Source organism: Ochotona princeps, chromosome 16 (assembly GCF_030435755.1).
Source record: "Ochotona princeps isolate mOchPri1 chromosome 16, mOchPri1.hap1, whole genome shotgun sequence".
In the NCBI taxonomy this organism is placed as follows: domain Eukaryota; kingdom Metazoa; phylum Chordata; class Mammalia; order Lagomorpha; family Ochotonidae; genus Ochotona; species Ochotona princeps.
In genome coordinates this window covers 8,567,404-8,594,659 of record NC_080847.1, presented here as the reverse complement: position 1 = coordinate 8,594,659, position 27,256 = coordinate 8,567,404, and the positions used below count along the sequence as shown (strand labels likewise).

Genomic DNA, 27,256 nt, shown 5'->3' with positions numbered 1-27,256 from the left:
CAGAGGAGGCTCAGAGACACTAAGTAACAGTGACATATCCAAGTTGGAGGCAGGATGCCTAGCCAGGGCTCTTTAATTTACAATCCTGTGCTCATCTCACTCTGTTCTCAGAGAAACCAGCACTCCCCTGCATGTCAGCAGGAAGCAGGCAAGCTGAGATAGAACTGAAAAATAATTTAATTTAACTGCCTTAGGGTATGAAATATGTTCCTTTATGTATCAAGTAATTCTTGGTAAGTCTCCGATCTTCCTGATCCTGTCTCTCTGCCCCCCGCTCCCTCTTTTCCCAACTCTCCAAATCGCTTGTGTTCTTCTTTCCTGGACCCTTTAAGATGAACCTTTGCACACTGCTCCTGGACATGCTCATTCCTCCCATGGATGCATTTCTAATCATTGTCTTCATTAGACTCTGTGTCACCAACTCATTGATTTTCACCCTTCTTCAAGTGAATGTTGTTGGTTGATTCCCACAGCATGTTGAACCATTGTGCTTGGTGGTTTTGTTTAGTGTGTTTGCTTCGTCTAGTAGAACTGATGTTCATGTTGGCCAGTGTTTTACAGTTTCCAACCTGTTTAGTCCAGCTAGGCATGTTATTTGTTTTTGCATTTTAGTTCAATATTGCATCTATTGAAAACAGATTTTTAGAAGCATGAAATTGTATAAAAGCCAAGTTTAAAGCATTAGAAAGATTTGGTACAAGAAGTCACTTAAAATGTTAACAATAGATTTAAAGTGCAATAAAGAATAATACAAATCTTGAGTTCTGTAGTGAGATATTTTTCACAAGTGTTTTTATGTTCTCACTCCACTTTACAAACCTGATGCAAGGGACAATTAAATAGTGCATTTCAAGTTAAGTTTGTAAGTGAAAGGTAATGGAAAACAAAACAAAAAAAATAGGAAATTTATTCGAAAGGACTAGAAAAATATTTTTTGTTTTTAAAGGTAAGATAAAAATTTTTAAAATACGTGACTATTTTATGCTTTTACCCCTGTGCACTTTTTCAATTAGGCAAAGAGAGAATGGGAGAAAAAGTTAATGCAGGAAATGTTTCTGCGGAGTGGGCGGAGGTTAGGGGTTTCAGTGGAGAATTACGCATGCTGTAGATGTTTGTTCCGCTCACCTGAGGACCACTGCCCTACGGAAAGGAGATGTGCCTTTCGGTGGAATGTCATGCAGTGAGATGTCAAAAAATTAAACCTCTGACTTTCTTTGCTCCTGTCTCTCATCTCCCGTGAATGACCATCATTAAAGAAGTTAATATTCTCTCACCTTTGACTCACATATTCACTTTTGACTTTTAATATGGTCAGAAACATTTAAGCACTCACCATGATGGATTACAAAATCTGATGATGTAGCAACTTGAGAAAAATATTAATTAAATATATTGTTATTCATAGATTCCAAATACATGGTTCCATTGCTGTTCAAATAAGGCAGAAGGAGCAATAGAAGGGTGAACATTCAATGACAGCCACAGCAACATGACATTATTGGTACAATCCACTTTCATATAGGTATATCATAAAGTCCAAATCAATAATGTGAGCATTGATATTTGTTACTCTTGGCGGTTATCACTTTACTGTTGTCCCTCATCGTCTAGTTATTAATGTTTCTTTTCCAGCCACAACGAACCCTATATTTGTTTCCAAAACCAACCAAGCAAAGTCCCTGAATTTTTGCTGATCCTATTCCTTGTGGTGTTACCCAGGTTTGTCACTGACCAGGACCAGGGTCCATGGTGTATCAAGGAGCATCCTATTGAATGCTCTGGGTTGCAGATATAGTTCTCCTACTGCATACCCTCCCTCACCATCGAGTTGGGGAACTCAATATACCCTCAGTAATGCAGTCTGTATTCTTGACTCATTTCTCAAGCTGCTGGTCCAGTACACAGTGAATTCAGTTCCAATTAACACTTGACTGTATTCTTTGATGACAACATTGCTCCTTTGAACACTTGGAATTTGCTTTCCTTTCATGCACAGTATTGTCAGACCAAGAAACAAAGCAAAAGATGACATGCATGTTTCTTGGTATGATAGTAAAGGGGACACTCCAGCCATCACCTCTCGGTCTTTAAACCTGTAGGATTAAGCACAGTATGTTGATTGTTAGCTTAAGTCTGAGTTTATTCTGCTGGACTTAATCAGATCTTTCAGTTTAGTCTCCCAACTAGCTTTTGAAGCTGGAGCCTGTGCAAAAACTGTGATTGACAGGGAAGCGAGCCCGTTGAAGAACTATTTGCTGTGAAAGGCATCCACCTAGTGAGAGGCAGCGTGGTACGGGAGAGCATAGTAATGGGTTACTCACATTCTAAGTCAAAGGATGAATAGTCAAAGAACACTCCAGATAGGCTGGAAGATTTGATAGTTGTAGTGGTTCTACAGAAGTGTAGATAGGATTTGATGACAGCAAGCATGGGAAGCATATGATACAGGGCAAACAGCTGCAGGAAACTCTAACTTTTCCACCATGTACTCTTGAGAAGAGTCATTTCCTGTGTGTCAGAGGCCCGTCTCCTTTCATCAGAAGGGGAATAAAAGAGGAAGGAGAGTGTTGTCCCTTTGTCCTCACCCATGGAAGTAAGCTGTTTAACTTGTCTGTGTCTGCATTAATAGGTACATTTGTTTTCTTTTTTTTTTTTTTTTTTTTTTTTTTTTTGGTTGAGTAGGAGTTGTCACCTCCAAAACTTATTTTTTTTTTTTAATTATTTATTATTTAACTTCAGTAATTACATTGTATTATGTGACACAGTTACATAGATACTTGGGTTCTCCCCACCCCTCCCCAAACCCTCCCACCATGGTGGATTCCTCCACCTTATTGCATAACCACAGCTCAAGTTCAGTTGAGATTTCCCCATTGCAAGCGTATACCAAACATAGAGTCCAGCATCTTATTGTCCCGTCAAGTTCAACGGTTTCTTAGGTATACCCTCTCTGGTCTGATGACAGAGCCAGCAGAGTATCATCCCAGTCAATTGAAAGCTCCAACATACCATCAGCAAAAATTTACATCATTATGGAATTAATTGACATAGTAATGAGTAACCAATATGTTAAAAGTAAATGCGGGTTCCCAGCCACCTTCTGTGACCACCTCACCTATACTTCAATTTTAGTTTATACACAACATATAACATTCAAAACATAACATGTTATACATAACATCATATCATCTTAAATTAAGGCAAACATGTGGTATTTAACCTTTTGGGATTGGCTCATTTCCCTTAGCATTATGGTTTCCAGTTTGGCCCATTTGGCCACAAAGAACTGCATTTTGTTTTTTTTAATAGCTGAGTAGTATTCCATGGAGTAGATGAACCATAGCTTTCTTATCCAATCCTCTGTTGATGGGCAGGTACATTTGTTTTCAAAAACATGTTCAGTTCTACCTGTAAATACAGAAACAAAAACACATGCATGCTTTAAGAAGTAGACACTGAGTAAAGGCTAAAATCAATGAAGTTATTCACATATGGAAAACTAGAGGTTGATTACTGATATGTGTTAGAAAAATATTTCATAAAAATAGGTACAGTACTTTGAAGGGTTTCGTAGCTTTCTCACAGTTAATTAGTTTGTGGCTCTCTGATTCTATATTAAGATCTGTTTTTGGACTCTGTTCTACATGTACACATAGAAAATGTACCCTGTATGTATGTCACTAGCTTATAATTGCTCAACCAAAGCATTTTAAGCAGAATAGCATTAATAATTTGTCATCAGCAGTAGCTATATTTTTGTAACCATGAGCATTTCATAATACAAACTGTATATCATGTTTAATGGAAATTAACTCACTCCTGTGAAGTTCTTTGCTAGAAACGTACACACATTTTTAAACTGAATGGTTTACTTAGTTCAAGATGCCAGAAAAATCTACACTGTGAGTTTGCTATTGGAAGACAAGCTTTGAGATAAACAAACACATAAGGTATTGACTACAATTTGACCAAATAAGGCTGTTTTGAAATTATGAGATCAGTCAGTTCCTTAAAAGCTGAAGCTAAATCTGATGTATAGAATTGCATTTTTAATTTTACAGAATTTAATTTTGGGGGCTTAATTAGTCTGTAATGCTCAGGTTATAAAAGCAACCTGATGAGTTATTTTTATTTATAGTGCTTCTATTCAATGTGCTTATAATTATATTTTGGTGCATTGGAAATTTGCAATCAACTATTTCAGTGCCTGTAAGTATTTTTTTAAATTGAGCTGTTGCTAAAGGTTAAAAGCACTGTTTTTAAAAATAAAATACTATTTGCTAAGGTGATCGATAAGGAAAGTTGCACATATTTGTATTACAAAGTCACTGCAAATGGATGAAGTTATAACTTCTACTTGGATAAGTCATTCGTTTTCAGAATCATTAAACATTTCTGGAGTACCTTCTGGGCACTACATTTTTTTGCATGACACCTTCAATTAGTGTCCAAAAATGTATATATTTGATGTTGTTATTAATAATTTAAAAAAACCCTCTACTCTTGGTAGGCAGGTTGTAAGTATGCTAGCCAGTCTAGTTCAGATTCTTTAACTTGATTTAGAAGTCGCCCTGAGACCTCCTCTTCCCGATGCCCATTGTGCAGCCTCTGGGCACATCCTCCTGACAGTTCCCTGACTTAATTTCACACCCCAAAATGCCTTACTCTCATAGGCTTCTGCTTTTTTCCCCATGCTCTTTCTTCTGCCTACTCCTTTCCCTACATTGTCATCTTTCCAAGGGACCACAAAATCTTTCAGGCATGAATATATATGTCATCTTATACCCAGTAAATATCAAACAAGTTATCTGGTCCCATTTGACTGAGTTTGGTGACCTTGCTGCATACATGTAAGTTCTATGACAAAACGCATCAACAGCTTTTGTAATTTCCTGTTTAAACCACCTGTCTCTCTTGAGAAGGCCAGGAGATGAATATCTTGTTTCTCTTTCAGTTCTGTTTTCTGGCATCTAAAACGTCCCTGTTATATACAAATGCTCATAAACATTTGGGGAAGTGACTCATTTAGCAAATCAGATTCATCATGGATCATAAAATAGTTGGATGAGTCAATAGAAGAAGCAAAGTGTGGAAGTGGGACAGAAGCTTATTACAGGTGATGTACCAAAGGAGGACCTTTAGGCCTGGAGGCCGTCAGGGAATGGGGAATGGATGTGCTCCTACTAACTGGTGTTGTCTCCAGATTCATCACAGTGAAAGATGTTAACATTTTATTTCTCTGGAGGATGCACATGCTGTATCATTTTGAGGCTGATGTACCAAAAAGGTTTTTGTGTTGAAAAAATTCCCTGCAGTTTGCACAACCAGTTCCTAGCCCTGCAGCACAGGGGCTGCTGAGGGGACTTGGCTTGGTTCATACAGCTGGTCTTTGTGGCTGGAAGTCACACCAGTTGATGTTCAGAGTGCTTGTTTTTTACACTAGTGACTTCAAGAGTTGTATAGAGCCCTAAGGTCTCTGTGACACACGATGACAGAAACATTGGAACGAAAGATACATATGCGAATGAAGTGATCAGGTTTATTTATTCACTATATTGTCCATGAAAGATCTGTGAAGGGATGAAGACAGAAACTGCTAAAAATGTGTGTCAGAAGAGAAGCTAATCAAGTTAAACAGCTCACTGGGCGATCCTGGGAAGGCCTCTGCTTCCCACAGCAGCCACAGGCAGTGAGCAGGTCAGCAGACCTGTCCACCAGTGATGGCTCCAGCCGAGAACCCCACTTATCATTGCATTTCCTTTCGAAAATCAGCTTTGGATGCTTTGATGAGCAGAATATCAATTAGATCATCTGGGGCATGAAGTTAATTTAGTGGGTGAAGACACAAAAATAATATCACCAATTCTGTGGCTGATGGCAAATTAGCAGGTGGCCCAGAGAATGGCATGGGGATGCACATTGTGCTTTCACAAGCCCTGTTCCCCAAGGTGCAACACAAAGACATGTTGTCAGCAGAGCCAGGCATGGCTTCTGGACACGGGTGGCATTTATTTTCAAAAGTATGGAAACAATTCTAACCCGAATTGGAGCTGAAGCTGGGTAATAATTTTCCTTTCTGATTTGAGTTACCTTTAATTCCCAATTAACTACTGTATTGTATTGATTAGAAACATACAGGCATCATACCACTTATTCATAAACATTTTCTAATAGGATAAAGCCATTTTATATTCTACTTTCATGAAAATTCAAAGAGGTTTATGGGTGATTTGGTCACCTTAGCTAAATTTGCTTACATGTAGTAGGAGATGGGATGCCTGCTGCCACACGATAGAAGGTAAATTTTGCAGGGTTCTTAAAGGGTTTTGCCAACTGTTATTCTTTTTCCTGTACGACACCTCAGATCTCTCAATACAGTGTCTGTTTTGGTTTCTTTCATATGAGTTGGAAAGTGATTGAAGGAATCAAATGAAGGATCTAGTTTAAAAAAAACTGGGAACCTGAGCAGAGTAGCTTGCCATATTAGAAGCAAAAATGTTAAATCTCAGATAATTGAAATAATGTGATTCTGGCATAAATAGATCAAGGAAGTAATTTACATAGTCATTAAAGAGATTCTGATGTGATGCATATAATAAACTGAAAAAGGAATAGATTCTTCAAAAACCTATTTGATTAAGTGGCTATATAAATGTTAAGGTAAGTTACAGTGGACTAAGCCTGAAGCATTATTGAACAGACCAAGAAAGCCAGGCAGTCCACTGAGGTGACCTTAACCTTGCTTGATTCGTTAACAAAAGTGAAATTTGAGTGATTTCTTGTAAATGCTTATTATCTTAGCCCAATTGTGCTGTTATCACAGTAAGTCCCATTGTGTCATTTGAGAACAGAAGTTTGCTTCCTTGCCTTTAACATGGAGAGTAATTCCAGGCTGTCTGCTGGGAGCCTTCTTGCTGTACCCTCCACCTGGGGGAAGGCACAAGGGTGAAGGGTCAAACGCTGTGAGTTCACATGACAGAAGAGGGGCAGGTGATCATTTCTTTCCTGTCACAACAGGAACTTGACATTGTCCTGTGAAAGTCGTGTTAGTCAGCCCCATAGAAAAGGGAGGGCACTCCATAATGTTCCTGTGCTGTCTGTTTTCATCAGCCATACAGATGCAAGTAAGATACTAAACATCTGAGCTTCACATTCCTGGTAGATAAAGAAAAGCTGGCCTACTAGGAATTTTGTAAAACTACTTTAATACAGAAAAGACAAACAATAAAAAGGCTAAGTCAACATAGATGAGTTGAAGAAAATTCCCCTTGAGAGAACCATCTTTAAACAGAAGAAAATGAATTGGAGTGAGGTCATGTCTCATTGTGGTTTTGGTTTCTATTTCCCTGGTTTTTAGTGAAGTTTCGATTGTAGTTTCTTCTGAATGTTTGTTGATGAACTAGAATCATGACCATCATTTGGATGATCTGTCTGTTCTACTCCTTTAGGGGTGGTGTGACGAGCTGGGAGTGGGGATCTCTCCTCAAATGCCAAGAGTTCATGTGTTTGGAAGGGGGAGGGGCAGAAAGGAAGAAGACAGGATTTTTTTTTTTTACGTTTCCAAGGAGAAGCTATGCTTGTATAATGCTTTAGCAATAATTACCATATCTAGTATAGTCAAGGTCTGTAAGGCTAATTAATTGTCTAAGATATTGTGGCTTAGCAAGATCCACACAGTATAGTATCAGAGGTCATCTTCTCAATATAATAAATCAAACATCAATGATGTTGCTATGGATTTTTCCCTGCTCTTTCACCTAGGTAAGTAGTAGCCCACAGACAATTATTAAACTCTCACTATATTGTTATTTGTGTCAATTAACAAATTAAGTATTAACCTTAAGAGCTATCTTTCAAGTTAAACAAAATGAATCTCTGGATATGTAACTCTAATAATTAACAGACTCTTCCATCTAACTTCATTGGAATGTAAGATTTATAAACTCTCTGTCAACAGAATAGGAACCAAGCAGAATTACCAAGTAAGGACTTTTACAAGTGCTTTCACAGGCTCATTATACTAATATTAAAGAAATTTTAGTAAAATGGGATAGTAAGAATTTATTTATATAATCTATAGCTAAGTGGAAATGGATACGGATATCTTGTTCTTTAAAATATTATCTTAAATAATCATTTGGTTCTCTGAGAATACACCACCTGCTGTTTCAACCCTTAAATGCTCATTTATAACTCTAAAAGACAGACATTTGCCTGTGGTGAGAAACCCAATCTGCTAATTACTACCATTAATTTGGATGATGGCTTTGCCTTTGTAAACATGAAATATTAGCAGATGTAATTAATAGTGCATTTTAAATCCAAAAGATGATGACACATACTTTTTCCACTTATATTTAAGTATGCCTACATATAAAATATCTATGCAAATTTATTTTCTTTTAAATATTTTTATTGGAAAGGCAAATCACATTTACAGAGAGGAGAGACTGAGAACAAAATCTTCCCTCTGCTGGTTCACTCCCCAGTGGTTGCAATGGCTGGAGCTGAGCCAATCCGAAGCCAGGAGCCTCTTCCAGGTCTCCCATGTGAGTACATAGTCCCAAGGTTTTGAGCCGCCCTGTACTGCTTTCCCAGGCCATAAGCAGGGAGCTGGAAGGGAAGTGGGGCAGCCGGGACATGAACTGGTGCCCATATGGGATCCTGGCTCTTGCAAGGTGATGGTTTAGCCATTGAGCCATCATGCCATGCCCTATGCAAATTTGTAAATGCATATTCTCAATGTCTATTTTTTCCATTTTTTTATATGAAAGACAGAGAGAGAGGGAGGGAGAGAGAAAGAGAGGTACAGACAGAGAAGCCGAATTTTGCATCTGCTGGATTCATACCCCAAATACCTGCAATAGCCAGGGCCAAGCTGTAATGAAACCTGCAGCCCCAGCTCATATGGGCCTCCCACAAGCGTGGAGGGCTGCAGGTACTTCGGTCATCTGCTGCCTCTCAGAGTGCAAGCAAAGGAGGCTGGGAAAGACGCAGAGAGCTGTGCACTTTAGGACCGGATGGGAGACAACTTAACCTCTGTGCCAAACACCCGCCTCGCACATCATTTCACAAACATATTCTTTCTCCATAAGGTAATGCATTAACTTCCATTCAAAATAGTTCCAAAGCCTTTATTTAAGTTACCTGTTAAAAACACAATTATGCTTCAGGTTTAAAATTGAGAGCCAGGCCCAGCATTGTGGCGTAGTGGCTGAAGTCCAAACCTTGAATGCGCTGGGATCCCACATGGGCACTGGTTCTAATCCCAGCAGCCCCACTTCCCATCCAGCTCTCTGCTTGTGTCCTGGAAAGGCAGTCAAGGATGGCCCATAGCCTTTGGACCCTGCACCCATGTGGGAGACCTGTAAGAGCTCCTGGCTCCTGGCTTTGGATCTGCTCAGCTCCAGCCGTTGTGGTCACTTGAGCGAATCATTGGACAGATCTTCCTCCTTGACTCTCCTCTCTCACTATATATATGTATCTGACTTTGCAATAAAAATAAATAAATCTTTAAAAAAATAACATTGAGAGTCAACTGACTCTTAGCTGAGTGAAAGCAAACTCCAGCAGGCACAACTGGCTTACAAGGAGGCCCGTGACACACCATTCTGAGGTCACTCCGCGTAACTGCTTGCTCCAAACGTCGTGCTTCTGTGTGGCCAGCATTGCTGTTGAGTAGGGCCAGTGAGTTGTTCCTGGCAGCAAAGACAAGGGATGTGATGGCATGTGGGTGCCACTCTTGCAGTGCCATTATGTTGCATTAGTCGCTGGCCAGCTTGCCCTGGGGGCTCTCCATGCTGGATTGGTGGAGTTAGCCAGCATGTTGGCCAGGTCCACATGGCAAGACTGGTAGGCAGCTTCCACAAACTCGAGGCAGCCCTAGGATTGGGAGTGGCTTGTCTACAAGATGAGGGTCGTGTCCAGCTGACAATCAGCAAGAAGCCCTAGGCTTCATTCCAGTGACTCAGGGAAATTAATTGTGCTACAATCTGAGTGAAGCCATGAAGTCGATCCTTTTCCATTCCAGCTTCCATCTGAGATGCAGCCTAGCCAGTCCCGGATTCCTATCTTGTACATCCCAAGGGACAGAGTATCCAGCTGAACAGACTCATAAGCCGAGAGATAATACATGAGATAATACATTTGTGTTTGTGGAGCTGTGAATTTGTGCTACATTGCTACCTAGCAACAGAAAACTAATTCAGATAGGTTTCCTTCATTTTGTATAATATTGTCTTAACACATCTTGAAACTAGAGAAACGTGGCATGGCTAAAAAGAAGATAGAGCAGGTTTTATCTGCAAACAATCAATCTGAAAGCTTCTTGGGATTTTAAGATATTAATATTAAAGAGATTTCTGCTAATTAATGTTCTGCTAAACAATTAGGCAAACATAAACTAGAAGGTGACAATACATTCCAAAACAATTCCAAAAGAAAGTTCACAGCAACCACAGTTTCAAAAATAATACTAATTTTCATAGACTTAGAGTGTTTCTATATGGTTTTGGGAAGAAAAAATTCAAATGAGTGAGGGTTAGTGTCCACAAACTGTAGATAACTGACAGATGTTGTTTAAAACTATAGTGGTTATGGTGATAAGATATACTTATATCTTAGAATTTCCCCATTGGAAAAATGGAAAAACTCGTCAGGAATATGTTATTCCTTTTCAAACTTTTTCAGCTTGTTTTTATACCAGAGGAAATAAGGAACTAATTCAATTAGTGTTGAAAAGATTACAAAGGGAAAGACAAGGTTTACAGAAAACTCTCAAAGGGGACTTCAAGAACAGCTTACATAAAACAATCTCAGATTTTCCTTTGGCAAATAAGAATTTTGTCTGGGTTCACATGTAAAATGGTGGGCTGTTATGAAATAACACCATTCCTAAATATGAAGCATCCACAAATAATTCATGGAAAAATGGATTTTCAACTTTTTTGGTACTTAAAATCAATATCCTTTTATATCCATTTTCTATGAACTTCTCAAAATCCCCTCAGTCACAGAAAATATCAAGTATTATTAAAATTCAAATATGTTGGAAACCATTAACTTAGAAAACAATGGTTATGCGTACTGTAATCCACAAGAGCTGACATAGAAATAGCAAGTTCACCAATTCATCGATTTATTATTTACTTTCTGAGTGACTAATTTTCTTGGGAAGAGGCAGAGCGCACCCCGACCCTGGTTCCCCGTGGAGCTGCTTCTTGGTGGAGGTCTCCCATCTGGGCGGTAGAGCCCACAGGCCAGAGCCATCGGTTATGACAGAATTCAGCAGGATTCCAGGGAGCTGAACTCAGCAATAGAGGCAAGGCTTGGGACTCGGGCTATCTGATAAGGAATGCAGGCTTTAAGCCAGTGTCTACCACACAGTTCATTCAGGGAAAAGCACACATTACATCTCTGTGTACTGGTTTGTCTGATGTGCAGCATGCTTGTATTCAGCACTGAAGTTGGGCTACTAGAATACTGTTTTCTTTTTAACCGCTGTGTAACATCCTTTAACTAGACCAATGAAAATGCAGTTTGGAAGAGTGTATTGTTCACCAGGACGCCCTCTCCCCTCTGCTGCAGTAAGTCCTGTTTGTGGCACTTGCCATTGTTCCAGCTGGGCTCGAGCCTGTTTCTCTTATTCCCTTCTCTTCTTCCCTGCAGTTGCAATTCAATCTTGATTCATTTTAAATTTCTGAAAGAATATACATTTTAAAGTAAAATCATGTTGAGATTTTTCAGTGTCACAGGGGGACAAATAAAAAGTAACACACAGCAAGCTGTTGCCTTTAGGGCATGGCTGGCCCTCTGGATTCTGGTTCCCAGTGGCCACCCCAAGGTATTGCAGTGCCATTGTCTCTGTTCACCTGCAGGGGGCGCCACAGAGCTCCAGGGGGCGCCACAGAGCTCCAGGGGCTATCGTCAGTGTAGGGCTTTGTGTGTGTCTTCTTACCCCACTCTCCCCAAGTTAGAGAATGTGTGACCTATTTGATCTATATGGCCTGGTGGTCCTGTTCTGCAAGTGATAGCTAGTAATTTGTTAAGAAATTGAAAGGTATCACTTTCCGTTTGTTAAAATCAATTCTTCGCATTTTCCTACTACAATCATTTTTAGGGTAAATATAAATCATTAATCAAATGAAGCCAAATCTTATTTAGTGGCTAATTTTCTTTTTTAAAAAGACCAACCAAGGAGTTAACTCTTCTTTTCTTTTATTCCCCAGCCATGTTCCAACAAGTCTTGGTCTCATAACTGTTCTTTACCTTGACATTGTCCAGCGACGCTCCTTGTGGCACAGGCAGGGACCCCGTGTTAGGATTATGTAAAGAGGTTGCTCAATTGTTCCCTTGTCTCTAGCGTGGCATGCATACTTGTCGATTGTAAAGACCCTTTCCATATGGCACTGTAACTGCTTAGGACAATTCAGGACTGCTGAGAAGCACTGCAACCCCTTCAGTGATTAGGTACATCCTGCTTGATAGGACTTTGGAGCCCAAATCCACTCTGTACACATCTGTCTTAAAGCAAGAATCCGTTTCCCTAAGAAGAATGAATATTAATCCTTCCTCTCGGTGATTGGTGAGGCTTCTTCTGTGTTCATTCTTGGCCTTTCCCTGGTGGACCCTTGTGCAGGTTCCCCGGTTTGCGAATGGCACAGCTTCTCCAGAGGAGGCCGGGGGTACTGCAGTAGTGTTGGAACAGCACCAGGTAGCCTTGATGTCTAGTAACCGCCCGCCCAGCAGGCCTCCTGTCTTGATGGGTGGCATTGTGGTAAGCAATTAGCTCATTCTCCTGAGCAGGTCGCTGGCTGCCAGGCCCCCAGGAAAACCCAGAAGTCAAGGGTTGCCAGCTGAGCCCTGGACTTGGCACAATTGATATTAGGAGAAATGAAACGCTGCAAATGACTCTCCACATTTGTATAAATATTGATGACCCTGTTTCCCCTCCACAGTGTGTGAAACTGAGTGGGTATCTAATATTAAGACACACTAAATATTTCCATGTGGTTTTCTCTGATGTCTTTCTATCATGGAGATTGATGGTGGGAAACCATGTTTCAGAAACCTCTTTAAAAGCCTGTCAGCATTACTCCTGGAAATGTAATAGACATAAAGTTCCTTTAGCAAAGGGAGAGTGTATCATACCTAGCTAATGTGAACCTTTATTAAGAGTTATGTAAGCTGAGTGCTTTTCATGAATATCAAATGTTAGATTCCATCCTGGTAGGTGCCGTTTGGGTCCCTTTTGCTCTTAAGAGGCATTGCATTTTTTTCCACACCCCCCTGTTTTAGTTTCAAACATCGCTGCATGTTCCTTTAGGTCCAAACTAGTTTTTGGTACCAGAAAAGACAAAGACATGCCTCCTGGAGACTCTCTGTCTTAGGCACCTCAGGTCAGCCAAAGCATCTACTGGCTGAGCAATCTGAGCTCTCATCTCACAGAGAACCAGGCTGGATGGGTTGGGTCAGTTGGCTAAAGCCCTGAAGACTGAAATGGATTTTTGCTAGTGATCTACCCTATGGATTTAGTGGGCATGAGGGATCAAGTCTTCAATTCAAATTGAGCTTGCAAATGGAATACAATTTAGAAATAGATTAGGTTGTTTTCCTCTTTCATCAAGTCAGCACATTCACAGACTTTGCAAAAAAAAAGTGATATAATCAATGGTGAATAATTTATAAAACCTAGTACATAAATAATTATAATATTGTGTGTGATTATTTTTGATTACTTGTAAACACTGGCATTTCATCTTCTTATGATAATAGACTTTTTGTTTATGTACAATTTCAAAATGTCCTATTTGGATTAAAACTGTATTTGCAACATCCATATAGTAGTACTCTGTGTTTAAATTGCTTGAAATTTTAAAATTATTTAATTTACTCGATTCAATTAAACAAAATAATAATATGGGATACTTTGTGCTGCCCTAAACATGGAGCTGAAATTTAGCCTAATTTGCAGAGCATAAACATTTACAAAGTCTTTTCATTGTCCTAAAGCTTTCTGTTTTTAAATTTGGTACAAAATTCCGAAGTTATCTCATAAAGATACATTAAATTTAAGTACTACTCTTTAATATTTAAAAATTTGGTGTTAAAATCCCTTGTATAATATAGAGCTGAATCTTAATTTGAGATATAATAAAAAATAAAGAATATTATTAGTTTTTCAAGATATTCTTTGCAAAACAATATAGGTACATTTTAATGAATATTGTCAGTGTTTTTTCTTGAAAAACTTAAATTATTAAAATTTCAAAACAAATTTCCAACATAACTAACAAAAATATGTAAAACATGTTTGATCAAAAGATAGCACAAAATGCCCACCAAACCTTAAAAAAAATAATAAACCAGTATTCAAAGAACTACCACAATTTAAAAAAAAGTAATTTTAAAAATTTGCCCTCATGTGATTTCCATCTAGTGATTTCAGGGGTGTTTTGGAAAAGATGGAAATGAGCACCCCTTGGCTAATGCTGATGACCATTGCAGGAGGCCCTGCCTCTTCTGTAACGAATGCCTAACATGAACGTACCCTTTGATCCAATAATGAGGTAGGACCAACACTCACACACATGCATAGCTCCATGTGGGGAGGGATTGGCAATGATTTTTAAAAGTATTTTGAGAATTTCTATAGTATTTATATATGAGTTTTGTAATTGTATTCCCAAAACAACTGTTAGGCTGAAATTATGGTTATAAGCTATAGAAAAGCAAACCCTATTTGCAGAAAAATAGCATTCTTTCTCATTAAAATTTTGAGGAAAGAAGATTTCGTGAAGATGCCAGAAATTATAGGAGATAAACTTAGAAGTTTACCTATGGTACAAATACAAGGCCACTATTAACTGTTTGGTGTGGGTATGACCTTATGTTTTCTGTTATTAATTACTAAGCATCAGTAAGGAAGTAAAGTCAATAAGAATCTCACTGGAAATTTGTGTTTTTGATCCTATTATTTTCTTAAAATCGTGAGCCAGGTAAATGGCCAAAGAGTTGAAATTGGAGAAGGCGTACCAGAGCTCTATTGTATTTTTGTCATTCTATGTAAGACGACCTTTCACAAAGTCACTGGAGTTATTAGTTCCTTGGCCATCACAGTTGTTCCCTGTGCCTGAACTGTTCCTTGTCTGGTGTGGGTCCTGCTAATGTCATCATTTTCTTCCGTGGTATTTCCTTGTTGCCCATGTCAGCCACCAGAGATTGATGTCCCTGGAGCTGAACATGCAGGGTGATTCCCAGTCCTCATGTGTGCTGATGCACTGAGCATCTCTCTTGCCCGTAGCTCTCAACATGGTCATGGTCATGGTCATGGTCATGTCCTGTTTTATCCTCCATGTCTAGTGTAGGGCTTTGGCCACAAGAGAATAAGAATTGTTTAAAAATCAAACATCTAAAAATATGAACTAAAACATCCCAAGTCACAGATTGAACACCTTTCAGGCTGTGCTGGAGGATGACTCCCATCCAGGCCTTGTGAGGTTTCAGTGTCACAGCTCAGGATTATTCCCAAGGGCCCCACCCATCCTTCTGCGGTGCTGCTGTCATCCTCACATAGCAAAGAGATACTTCCACTTGGAGCACACAGGCAGAGGAACCCAAAACCTACTAGTCTGATAAAATTTAAAGTGGTACAATTGTAATAAGCCAGAATGTTCTCATGAACATAGGACTTTTTTTTTTTTAAAGATTTATTTATTATTATTGGAAAGCTGGATATACAGAGAGGAGGAGAGACAGACAGGAATATCTTCCGTCCAATGAATCACTCCCCAGGTGAGAGCAACGGCCGGTGCTGCGCTGATCCGAAGCTGGAAACCAGGAACCTCTTCTGGGTCTCCCACGCGGGTGCAGGGTCCCAAAGCTTTGGGCCGTCCTCAACTGCTCTCCCAGGCCACAAGCGGGGAACTGGATGGGAAGTGGAACTGCTGGGATTAGAACCGGCGCCCATATGGGATCCCGGGGCTTTCAAGGCGAGGACTTTAGCCGCTAGACCACCACGCCGGGCCCGAACACAGGACATTTTAACCACTCTGGGGCTTTCTTTTTAGGAGCATCAGTCATTTTGATTTGCATGTAGGAACTGTTTTCGGGAATCTTGCCTTACCATTCTGCATATTATGAGTGACTTAAGGCTGGACGCTCTTTTGTATGGTGTTTAAACTTCCTGACAGGGCCCCGCGCGATAGCCTAGCAGCTAAAGTCCTCGCTTCGCATGTGCTGGGATCCCATATGGGCTCCGATTCTAATCCCAGTGGCCCCGCTTCCCATCCAGCCCTCTTCTTGTGGCCTGGGAAAACAGTTGAGGATGGCCCAAAGACTTGGGACCCTGCACCTGCGTGGGAGACCTGGAAGAAGGTCTAGGCTCCTGGCTTATGGTTGGCTCAGCTCCAGTCATAGCAGCCGCTTGGGGAGTGAATCAGTGGATGGAAGATCTTCCTTCTTTGTCGATTCTCCTCTCTGTATATCTGACTTTCCAATAAAAATAAATCTTAAAAAAAAAAAAAAACTTCATGATTTTACTTCAGCAAGTTCATTTACTGCTGTAGCCAAGGGCTAAAGCAAGCTTGATCCCTAGACCTAGTCCAAATTTATCTCTACAGAGTATTAAAGGCTTGTATTAAGCACTCTCTTTAAAAAGGCCTTTGTTCAAAAATAAAAAATAAAAATCAGTAATTAAATCGAACTGTTTGTATCAGTTGGTAATCACTAATGCAGCAAAATGTTTTAAATATTTGTGTATATTATTGCCCGACAATCAGCGCAGATGCGGTGACTGAGAGGTGTAAAGGGAGCATTGCAGGAGAGAGCGAGATCAATATTGGAGATATTTGGGGGAAGTTTTAAGAGGCAGGTGTGAAGGGAATTGCCAGAAGCATTGAACAAAGAAATACCAATTAAAAGAAAGAAAATCACTTTGACAGGTAAAAATCCTACCTCCTTGGTGTCCAAATATAAGACATTGCTCTCTATGTAACTGTCATATTTTATGCTCTACACCAGAATTTTAGTAACAAATTCTAACAATTTCCATGGGTTAAAATTTCTGGTTAGTGTTTTTCCTTGGTGCCCTCTCTGTGTACAAACCCCCTAAAAGCTGCTGCTGCAGTTTACATGCTAAGGTAAGTAATGAATGTATGAAATGCAAAACAAATGCCCGCAGTGTTACTCAGCATTACGAGCAGGTGGCTAAATGAGGGCGTGGGTGTTCCCACAACCACTGAGATTGTGTTACTCAGTTCTGCCACTAGCCAAGAAAGCCTCAGGCTTCTCAAACACCATGTTTTGCTTTGATCAATTATCCAAGTTTTCTTCAGTCTTGAGAAAGTCAAGTGCAGCACTGCACCCCATTCTCAGTCATCCGGGCCAGGTGCACAAAGCCAGTGAAGAATGGTCCTTGATTCTTCATTGTGGGCAAATGCAGCAACATCTAGTGACATAAGTTTCTTTTTTCTGGAAGATTCCTGCTGCTGTTGTTGGACACTCGGTCCTTTTGTCTGAAAGACCAGGTTCTCTTGTGTATTTGCACGAAGTCATCGCATTTCTGCGCTGTCCGAGTCAGGAAGGGAAGTGTGATGATCCTAGGTGCAGTGGCAGTGAATATGGGTTTCCCATTTTCCCCGGTCTGAAACCAGACAAGGATTTCTGGTTAGAACCATAATGATGGAGATCATGTTCTGCTAGGGAAAAGCGTTTAGAGTTCATGGGAGTCCTTCTATATGGTGTTTAGATAACTTGACAACATTTAACCCACACTGCCTGTTAAAAACTGTTTTCATTTTGTTTGAGAGCTTGAAAGAAAGAGGGAGAGAGAAAGAGTTTCCCTTTGCTGGTTCACTCTCTGAATGCCTGCAAAGGCAAGGGCTGGAATAGGCTTGAAGCCAGGATCCCAGAACTCAGTCTGGGTCTCCCACATGGGTAGCAGAGACCCAAGGATTTAAGCTAGCACCTGCTGTTTCCCAGTTTGTACCTCATCAAAAAGCCAAGGAGCCAAGACTCCAGCCTGGCTGTCCTGTGTGGAATGTGGACAGCCTGGTGGTGACTTCATCACTGCCAGATTGCCCGCCCATAGAAGCATCTTTCTGGGGAGTGAAATCGAGGCAATCAGCCGTACCTACTAGCAAAGACCTCAGCTTCTCTCATCCTGAAAAGTTTCTTAAAAACAGTAACCTTCTCCAACTCTCACCTGGTGCTAAATACATGTATTTATTGATAATTTTACCTCTTAAAGCTTTTATAAAATATACCTGTTGCCAAAGGGAAAGCATTTTGAGACGAAAAACACTTTGAAAAACCCACGTTTCTTCTGCCCCGTTTAGTAGACTTTCCCTTCTTTAATGTCTTCCATTAATATTCTCTATTATGGTACACAAACATTAGTGTGGATCTGAATGTCTAAGTTAATATACATTTTAAAGCCATTAGAAAAAGCACAGACTGTGTGGTTGCTCTTTTTATGAGACTAGAGATTGAAGGCAGCTGTTTTCAAGAGCACTAATGTACTTCAAACAATGATGTAATATCTAATGTACATAACCTTTTAAAACCTGGTGATATAGAAGACATTTTGATTTACTATGGACATATGTCTTGATTTTATTTTCTGAAAAAAATAATATAAGTAGGCATGTGGAGTTTTTCTTTTTCCATTTGACATCTAAATGCCATGGCCCATAAATAAACTTAACACTGCCTAAGAGAGAAATGAATTTGGCAATCATCATCTCCGTCCCACAAAAATGTAGGAAACTATTTTAACTTGTATAGTCATACTATGTCTTTAGACTAACTGAACTGACAATTACTATCTTACTCAGGTGGCGATTGATGAAACTCTCATTTGTTATCAAACAGAGCCATCCATTCTCCTGTAAATATTAATTGTTTTTCTGAAGATGCCTCTGGAGAATAAAGGAGATAAAACATTATCCTGTCATCCTGGAACGTCTATAGAGGGGCAGGTGTCAGTTACATTAATATAAGAGGTGTACAGGAGTGGCTAAAAGACTTTTGTAGTCAAGATGCTAGCTGGTTTGCCCATATCCCGTCTTGGAGTGCCTGGGTTTGAGTCCTGGCTCGTGCTCTGATTCCTGGTAATATACACTCCGGAAGGCAACTGGTGATGGCTCAAGTACTCGAGCTTCTGCTTCCTGTGTGGGACACCAAGACTGAGTGCTGGGATCCTGGCTTCAGCATGGCCCAGTCCCAGTTGCTGTAGTCATTTGGAGAGAGTGGATCAGCTGGTAGAAGATCCCTCTCTCTCTTTGTCTCTGTCTTCTCATTGCCTTTTAAATAAGTGAAATAAATAGAGTTTAAAAAGATATATTCATTTCCTAATGATGCTATAAAATCCACCTAAAAACCTTAATGGCTTAAAACAAGATGATTATTTAAAGCAATCAGGAAATTCTAGATGTGAAAGTATGAAATGACTCCACAAGACTGTGTCCTTCAAGTCCCAGTGAAGAGTTCTGTTTGCTTCTGTATTCCTCGGCTCGTGGCCCTGTTATCTTCTCCTAAGTTAGCAGCATACCTTCTGTTTAACCTCTGACTTCACGTCTCGTTCTCTAACTGTGGCCTCCATGGCTACATCGAGCCCACAAAGACAATCCAGGGTGATTTCCCTGTTTTATGATCCTTGGTCACATGTAGCAAGCCCCTTTTGCTGTGTGAGTAATATATTCAAAAGCGATGTCCTGTTGGGACCCCGGGAACATCGGTCAGTCACCTGGGCTTGAAGAAAGATAATTGTGAATTTTTTTCCACATTCATTTCAGTTTAAAATGATATTCTATAAAGAACAGAGATTTGCATGTAGCAAAAACAGGAGTGACATAATATTGAACATACAAATGCCAACAGCAATAATAGCAAGGTTTGACCTAGTAGTGTTGGAGGCGGCAGTTCAGGATAGTCTTTTATTGGGAAGAAATGAATGGGAGTCAGAAACTTAGACGAGACAGAGTCAGAAATGCTATTTTATGTCTTTAACAGCCTCACAAGGTAAAAGCATAGAAGCCTATGAATAACAGAATGTAATTTTGGGGATTATCTGCCTAGGGAATGTGGATCTTGAGACAAAACTGCAAACTATTAGACCTTAGTGACTGACAGTAAAATCTAAATGAAGCCACAGACTACAGAATAAAGAAGAAATCAAGGGAGAAAACAATGAATCCTTAAGTAGGAATCTCAGAGAATAAATGTGTCATATATTCTCCTTAATCAGCTAACCAGGGAGTTTCTGAGGTGTAGGAGGAGTGAAGGAAAATTTCCATTCTTTTCTCTGAAGAGTCACTGGTATGAACTGACAATGGACAGATTAAACAGGACAAAAGACATACAAATTAACTAATGTGCAAAAGGGGAAAAAATCACAGCATGTGGAGAAATCACAGGAGTGCGCTCACCTCCTAGCCTGACCCGGTTCAGAAACATGGAGCCCCTTTGTTCTGTGACTGTGGGGGAAAACGGGAACCCTCCAGGGCCTAACAGTGCTGATAGAGCCCTCGGCTTGCAGAATGTGTGGTGGCCTGGACGGTGCATCCGTGGCCTGCAGGACAGACAGGGGGTGGTAAATGGTTCTCCGTGAGACTGAGGCAGAGAGAGGCCGGTGTCTCAGAGAGGTCTGACCAGGTTTGTGGACAGAGTCCAGTCCCTCTTCCTGTGCTGTGAGTGGAGACAATAAACACTTCAGGCAGGGAGCAGAAGGGTCTGCTGTTTCTCCAGGCCCAACAGGAAATGTTATAGAAAGTTTCTCCCTGCTTTTGAGCAATAAGGAAAAGCAAGACAAGCTTAGAATATTGGATTTGGGGCCTGCTTGGAAAGCCTTTTGAGAGCAAATTGCTCTGCATGATAAAGCAAATAAAAGCACAGGAAAACACATTTGGGGCATCATTCTCTGAGCTTCCACCCCTTCCCTGCATGCAGACCGTGACCTCTGACATGACTGGAAGGTCAAGGGGAATAGCTGTGCCCTTTAGCCAATTATAGTGTGATTATTGGGCTGGGTGTGGGGAGGTGGGAAAACTGCCGAATGATGCCCTCCTGTCCTCCCCTTTCTTAACCTTTAAAACTGGTAACTTATGTATAATAAAGCGGGCGTTCCTCACCAGTCTGTCTCCAGTGGTTCTTGTGGTCGAAGAACACCATCACCTCACCTTCCATGACCTCAGGGCCTTCTGGCAGGTTTAACCCTGAGACTTAGAGCCCTACTACCCAGGTGGGAGACCAGGATTGAATTCTTGGACACTGGCTTTGTCTGGGTCTGTGCCTGACTGTTGAAGGCATTTTGGGATGAACCTGAAGATGGAAGATCTCTGTCTCTATACCTTAAAATACATGCATACGTTAAGTAAAATATTATATACCATATGTAATTATTACACAATAAGTTTGGGCTATTTTAAGATAGTTTTGAAAAATGTTTAAATATGACTCCCTTACAAAGTGTATAATGAACACATGCCAAGAAGTTAGTTTATTTGTGAAGGAAAAAATTATTTAGTCAAGATGGCTAAGAGGAATTGAAGGGATGAAGTATGTATAAATGTAGAAATAAGAATGTTGTCACAACATCACTAAATTAGTGAGACAAAACCTTAGTTTCTGGGGGCTGTCTTATCTACTGGACAGACGAATGGCAACTCCAGTTAACAAAATCTGCAAGTTGACATGCAGCTCTGTAGAACTTATCTGAATAACAAATATGAAGTAACACAAAGGTATATGATCCTCTTTAGGCTCAGTCATCAATATTTTGTGAAGACATGGTATTTCCAGATGAGAATAAATGATGCCAACTCATCTTGTCTTCCAAATTTTAATGCTACGCTTTGTGCAGTAGGAAAATTGAGCCTCAAGAAAGAAAATACAACCTAAGCCTAACCAGATAGAACTCTCTGTAAGGAGGGGCGGAGGGAGAGCATAGATATGGATAATTCTGAATTATACTTATTCTCACATATCTACACTCAGTGAATTTACCGGTTCACTTAAATGTAGAAATGTTAAATCATTTGTTTCTCACAAGAAACTAAGGTAGGTTTTGGTGCTAGCTTCATTGCTGATAGAAAATGGCTACTTGTCAGCTTGATACATTAACTGTAGTAGGAAGAGTTAGACCCTGGGAACATAGCTAGTCCTAAGCATTGTCAGTCTTCATCCAGCCATGTTACTTAAGTAGAACACCTTGGATCATGGATAGGAACCTAATACCATTCCCAGAGTTGATTATACATTGTCCTACACATCACTGCCGTGAAAAGACTAAAGAGAGCAAGCGGATTTTTTATTTTTAGTTGCTTAACTTGGTAATTTATACTTGTTCCCTTTATCTTCTTCTTACTTTGCATTTTGTTTATTGATTTATGTAACAACTTTTTTGGCTCATGTCTGACACTTAAAATCATCTCGAAGTCTCTACCTATTTGAGATTTAATTATTTACTATATGTTATACTTCTACTTCAAAGTAATAAAAGCTTAAGATTAACAGTGGTATTTCTGGGCCTGGCGGCGTGGCCTAGCAGCTAAAGTCCTCGCCTTGAACACACCGGGATCCCAATTGGGTGCCGGTTCTAATCCCGGCAGCTCCACTTCCCATCCAGCTCCCTGCTTGTGGCCTGGGAAAGCAGTTGAGGACGGCCCAATGCATTGGGACACTGCACTTGCGTGGGAGACCCAGAAGAGGTTCCAGGTTCCCGGCTACAGATCAGCGCAGCACCGGCCTGTTGCGGCTCACTTGGGGAGTGAATCATCGGATGGAAGATCTTCCTCTCTGTCTCTCCTCCTCTGTGTATATCTGGCTGTAATAAAATGAATAAATCTTTAAAAAAAAACAGTGGTATTTCTTTAACTCAGCATGATCTCATCTGTTCTTTTTTAAGACTTCGTGTATAGCAGTCATCTCCAATATTAACCAATTCAAAAATATGGCTACTCTTGTTGGTGTTCATATTTTCTTTAGTATCATTTGAGGTGTTTGGGAGAACAGTTTCTTGCTTTTTCCCCCTCCCTTCTTTGCTTCCTGCATGTACATGAAAATAGTATGTGCTTTATAAAAACAACACATTGGTGCTACGTATGTCCAGTGAAAACAAGTGGACTCTACCTGATTGACTTGCCTTCTGGCAGCCTTGACCAGAATGTGTCCATTTTGCTTTGGAGATCATCGCTAAGATGCTACCAAGGTTATATTTCCAAAAGAGATTCAATGATGTCTCTTTAATGGTTAATGCACCCTGAGAGCCAATGTCTCCTACCCTTTATTTAGCCGTATTATTATTATTATTATTATTATTATTATTATTATTGGTAAGGCTGCCTTTTAAGTCTCTTTAAATGTCTTGTTTCTGCCTGTCTCTCTGTGGCCGTCCATCAGCACTAAATGCTCCCATGACAACGCTTGTTTCTGAATGAACCGTTCCAGTCTTGTTTGTATGCATCCCTCTCTTCCTTATTTCTGTCGTAATTACTGCCTAAGTGATAACACTCTGACGATTGACACTGCAGTGGAGTATCAAGTCGTCATCTCTCCGAGGGAATGTCTAGGAAGAGAGCAGACTGGAACTGAGTCCTCTCTGCTTTGTTAGTAGTACTTTGTGAACCCTTAGTGAATGCTTGGTAATGGGATGTTGAATAAATACCTTCCTGGAAAGCAAAGAGACAGGTTTAAATTAGTTCCCACCTGAATAAATATTTTTGTATTCACCTCAGATTGAATCCCAGAAATCATCTTTTATGTATACTTGATGATCCTGATTGGTTTGTCATATATTTTTTTCTAGATGGAGATGGAGACTGGCTGAGAGTTTCATGCTGCTGCTAGCAGGTGAGTTGCTGCAAATGGGCCAAGATAGTATTAAAAGAAAAGTTTACACAAGTGTCAATTATTTTATTCAGGGAATATAATTGAAACATGGCCTCACATTGAATCTAAACTCTTTCTGTACTGCTGCATTTGAAAATGCTACATTTGAAACAGTTTAGCAATTTTCACAGAGCTTTCCTATATTTCTGATTACATGAAAAGAACAACCACACACTTTTGCTGTTTATACTGGTTTTAAAGTTGAACTTAGATATTCTAATACACCATCATGTTTTCACATCTTGATAAATATTTAATGTTAATGGAAAGCAGGCACATATTTTGAACATAAATGTGGGGGAAATCTTTTTTAAAATAGGAAAAGGAGAAATATAAGCTTAAAGTATTTTAAGTCTCATGATGTTTCCCTCCAATCTGTGAATCTGTTTTAAGGCCTCTTTGAAAACAATTGCTGAGGACTGTGTGTTTAACACAGGGAGCGGGACTTGGAGTCAGCACCTGCTTTGGAGACATGCGGGTCTCGGGGAAGACAGTTTCTGATTTCAGTTGTTCTCTGTAGCTGATCTGCCTCCTCAACAATTCACATGTTGGATATAGGGTATCAGTGAACACAGAAGACCTGGACATCCATTAGAGAGTTCCTTTAAATTTGTTACAAAGAAACCTAAGGACTCTAATGACATCAAACTTGTCCCCCAAAGACTGATCACCTATTTATCCTTGAAGAATATGATCCGATGTTCCTTCTGTAACAGTAATATGATGAGGGAGTCCAGCTCCCAGCTGGCTTGTAGCATAGAGGGCATCTTTGGACATTACTCAAGGAGCAAGGTTAGAAATCAACTGAGAACTTTTTGTGTATTTATCATTTTACTAATTCGGAGGGAAGAGCAAAAGTCTCCTTAAAGTTGAGTTCAAACTGACCAAAACTTGGAGGCAATGTCCAAGAAAAAAAAAAGATATGGAGATCCTCTGTCCCATTGACATTTGCCTGTGTCACTGTGTCAGAAGGGTTGTGAGCAATTTTATCAATTCCTGTGCCTTTCCTTGTGTTTTATTGGGAAGGGATGCACATATGTGAGCTTGTGATTTCAAGAGGTGACATGGAGCCACATGCTGCTTGTGGACACTCAGGCTGAATAAGTTGGGATAATTACGTGTGTATTTTTAGGGAGCTGGAGGACTTTCTGGGTCCTAACTCTTCCTGCAGATCCAACCATCATGATTAGCAAGTATCTATGTAGGGAGTGAGGACTGACCTAACATGTCTTCTTTATCCACTCTCTGATACCCACTCCCTGATTTTATGAGCTTCACAGTGCATTTGTTTTGGGTCTGACAAATTTATAGTGTGCCTTGGGATATAAATTTAATTGACTATCATTTCAGGCTGTGTCATTAGAAAGGTCACTGGAGAAATATATATAGGGAAATTGTAACGTATGAAAATTGTCACTTAATGAGCTTTTTATTTAACTGAGATTTTAAGTTCCAGTTTCACTGTGCTATGCCACAGGCCATTGTAAAACTTGATGGGGAAATAATTCTTTTAAAAATGGTATAACATTTAATTGTAATTCTAATTATATTCAAATCAATGGTAATATTCAGGTGTGTTTTGAATGGGGTCTAAGAGTCCTTTTTGTTTTATTCCCTGGCAGCAGTGAAATTGTGAAGCTTCTGAAGTTGAGTGGCACTTGCAATTATGCACTGACCACTTACTGTTCAGTGGCACTAAATACGCTGTCCTGACTGTATGAAAAAAAAGTTGCAATATGTGCATTTTAAAGAACACTTGCATTTTATATCACAGGAAAGCAAGAGATACTTATATTCGTAATTGGATATGTGGGTTTTTTATTTTATTTTATTTTATTTTATTGTATTGTATTGTTGACAATCTTTACATAGTTAATTGCGGTTAAAAAAAAGGTTCGGGGTTATAGGGAAGTGGGTAATACTATTATGTCCATATTGTTTCCATCATGTATCTGAGGTAAAGGGGGATATTGAGGGAGAAGCCCCACCCGGTTTCCTGCCCACCCCAAGTCCCGGATGTGGGGCATGCTCTGAGATATTTGCTCAAGTGGTTTTAATAGTTCTCCAGTTATGAATCGCTGCCAGTTTCGCTCGATGAGGTCGTCCACTGATTGATATGGTCCATCATAAAGTCTCCCTTTGCCCCATATTTCGCTGCCAACAACATACAGCTGAGATGAATGATTGACCTGTTCTGTCTTCTGTCTTTTCTTGGTTACAGTTCTGAGTCCAGCAGTTTGATTGGGAAGATCTCCAAACAAACTTTGAGGTATTCCCAGACCAGATTCTTGTATGTTCTAGCAAGCACAGGGCCCGGCACAGTCCATCACCACGATCAGCTGGTGGTTGCAATTGCTGGGTTGGTTCTGTTTTCAGTCCCAAGTTGCACTGGAACCAATGGGTGTTGCAGTCCAGTCTGGTTCGGCCCAGCACATACTCGGCCCTTCAACCAGTGGGAGCTGCAGCCTAGTCGGGACGACCCACAATAACCCCCATTAGGCCCACCCCCTACCCTGGTTTGCCAGTATGTGTAGCAGTAGACCAGTCTGTCCCCCATCCCATTTGGCTCTTGTACTTGTCAATGGGTATTAAAGCTTAGTTCCATCTAACCAACTCAACCATCCAGCCCTCACGGATGTTGTTGAGTGCCTCTCTGTCTAGCCACCTCAGCCCCCTTCCTAGTTTTCATGCCCTCCTGCGGGACTAGTGACCCAGGAAGGGGGAACCCACTTTTTCCCTCCCAGGTCTCTCTCAGTCCCGGTTTATGCACTCTTTAGGTGGTTCTGTGATTTGACTTGACAGAATTAGTCTCCAGTGCCAGCTTCTGCCAGCTGATGCTGCGGCCAAGCCCAAACATCCCTCACCCGCTCTAATTTATGCTTGCACCCACAGGAATAATCAGCCCAGCCTGGCTTTTCCCTGACCTAGTCCACATGCAGTGCACAGGTGTTGCAGCCTTGCTTAGTCTGTTCTGTACCCATCCCAGCCCACGCTCTCCAGTGGGAGTAGCTGTCTGGCGAGGGGACCAGCCCCTTAATCCCCCTGCCAGCTCTGTCCCTCCCTTCCTGGATCTCACGTGTGCTGGTTGGGTGCTGCAGTCAAATCCAGTACAGGCAACCTCACCCTGGCATTCCATAATGTGTACTGGTTATGTCGCAACCAAACCCGGCTCAACCCACACTCTGTTCTGGTTTTCAGATTTGCCAGTGGATGACATGAACTGATTCAGCCTGGTCTGCCCCTGACCCATGCCAAAAGTGTGCCAGTGGGAAACTTTCCATGGCCTATTCTGGGCTGTTTCCTATCATGCTTCTTGCGCTAACCTGCAGGGACTGTGTCCTGCCAGAGGAGTTGCCCAGGCTCCTCCATC

At 40.5% G+C, this 27,256-nt stretch overlaps 1 protein-coding gene across 1 annotated transcript in view; it reads left to right on the top strand.

The window, feature by feature from the left end:
- Positions 1-27,256, top strand: part of CNTNAP4 (contactin associated protein family member 4) — a 557,001-nt gene that overhangs the window by 183,011 nt on the left and 346,734 nt on the right. Inside the window, exon 3 of the mRNA XM_058674664.1 lies at positions 23,804-23,847. Within this exon, the coding sequence (XP_058530647.1) occupies positions 23,832-23,847 (16 nt within the window). The 5' untranslated portion in view covers positions 23,804-23,831. The remainder of the gene's footprint in view (positions 1-23,803; positions 23,848-27,256) is intronic.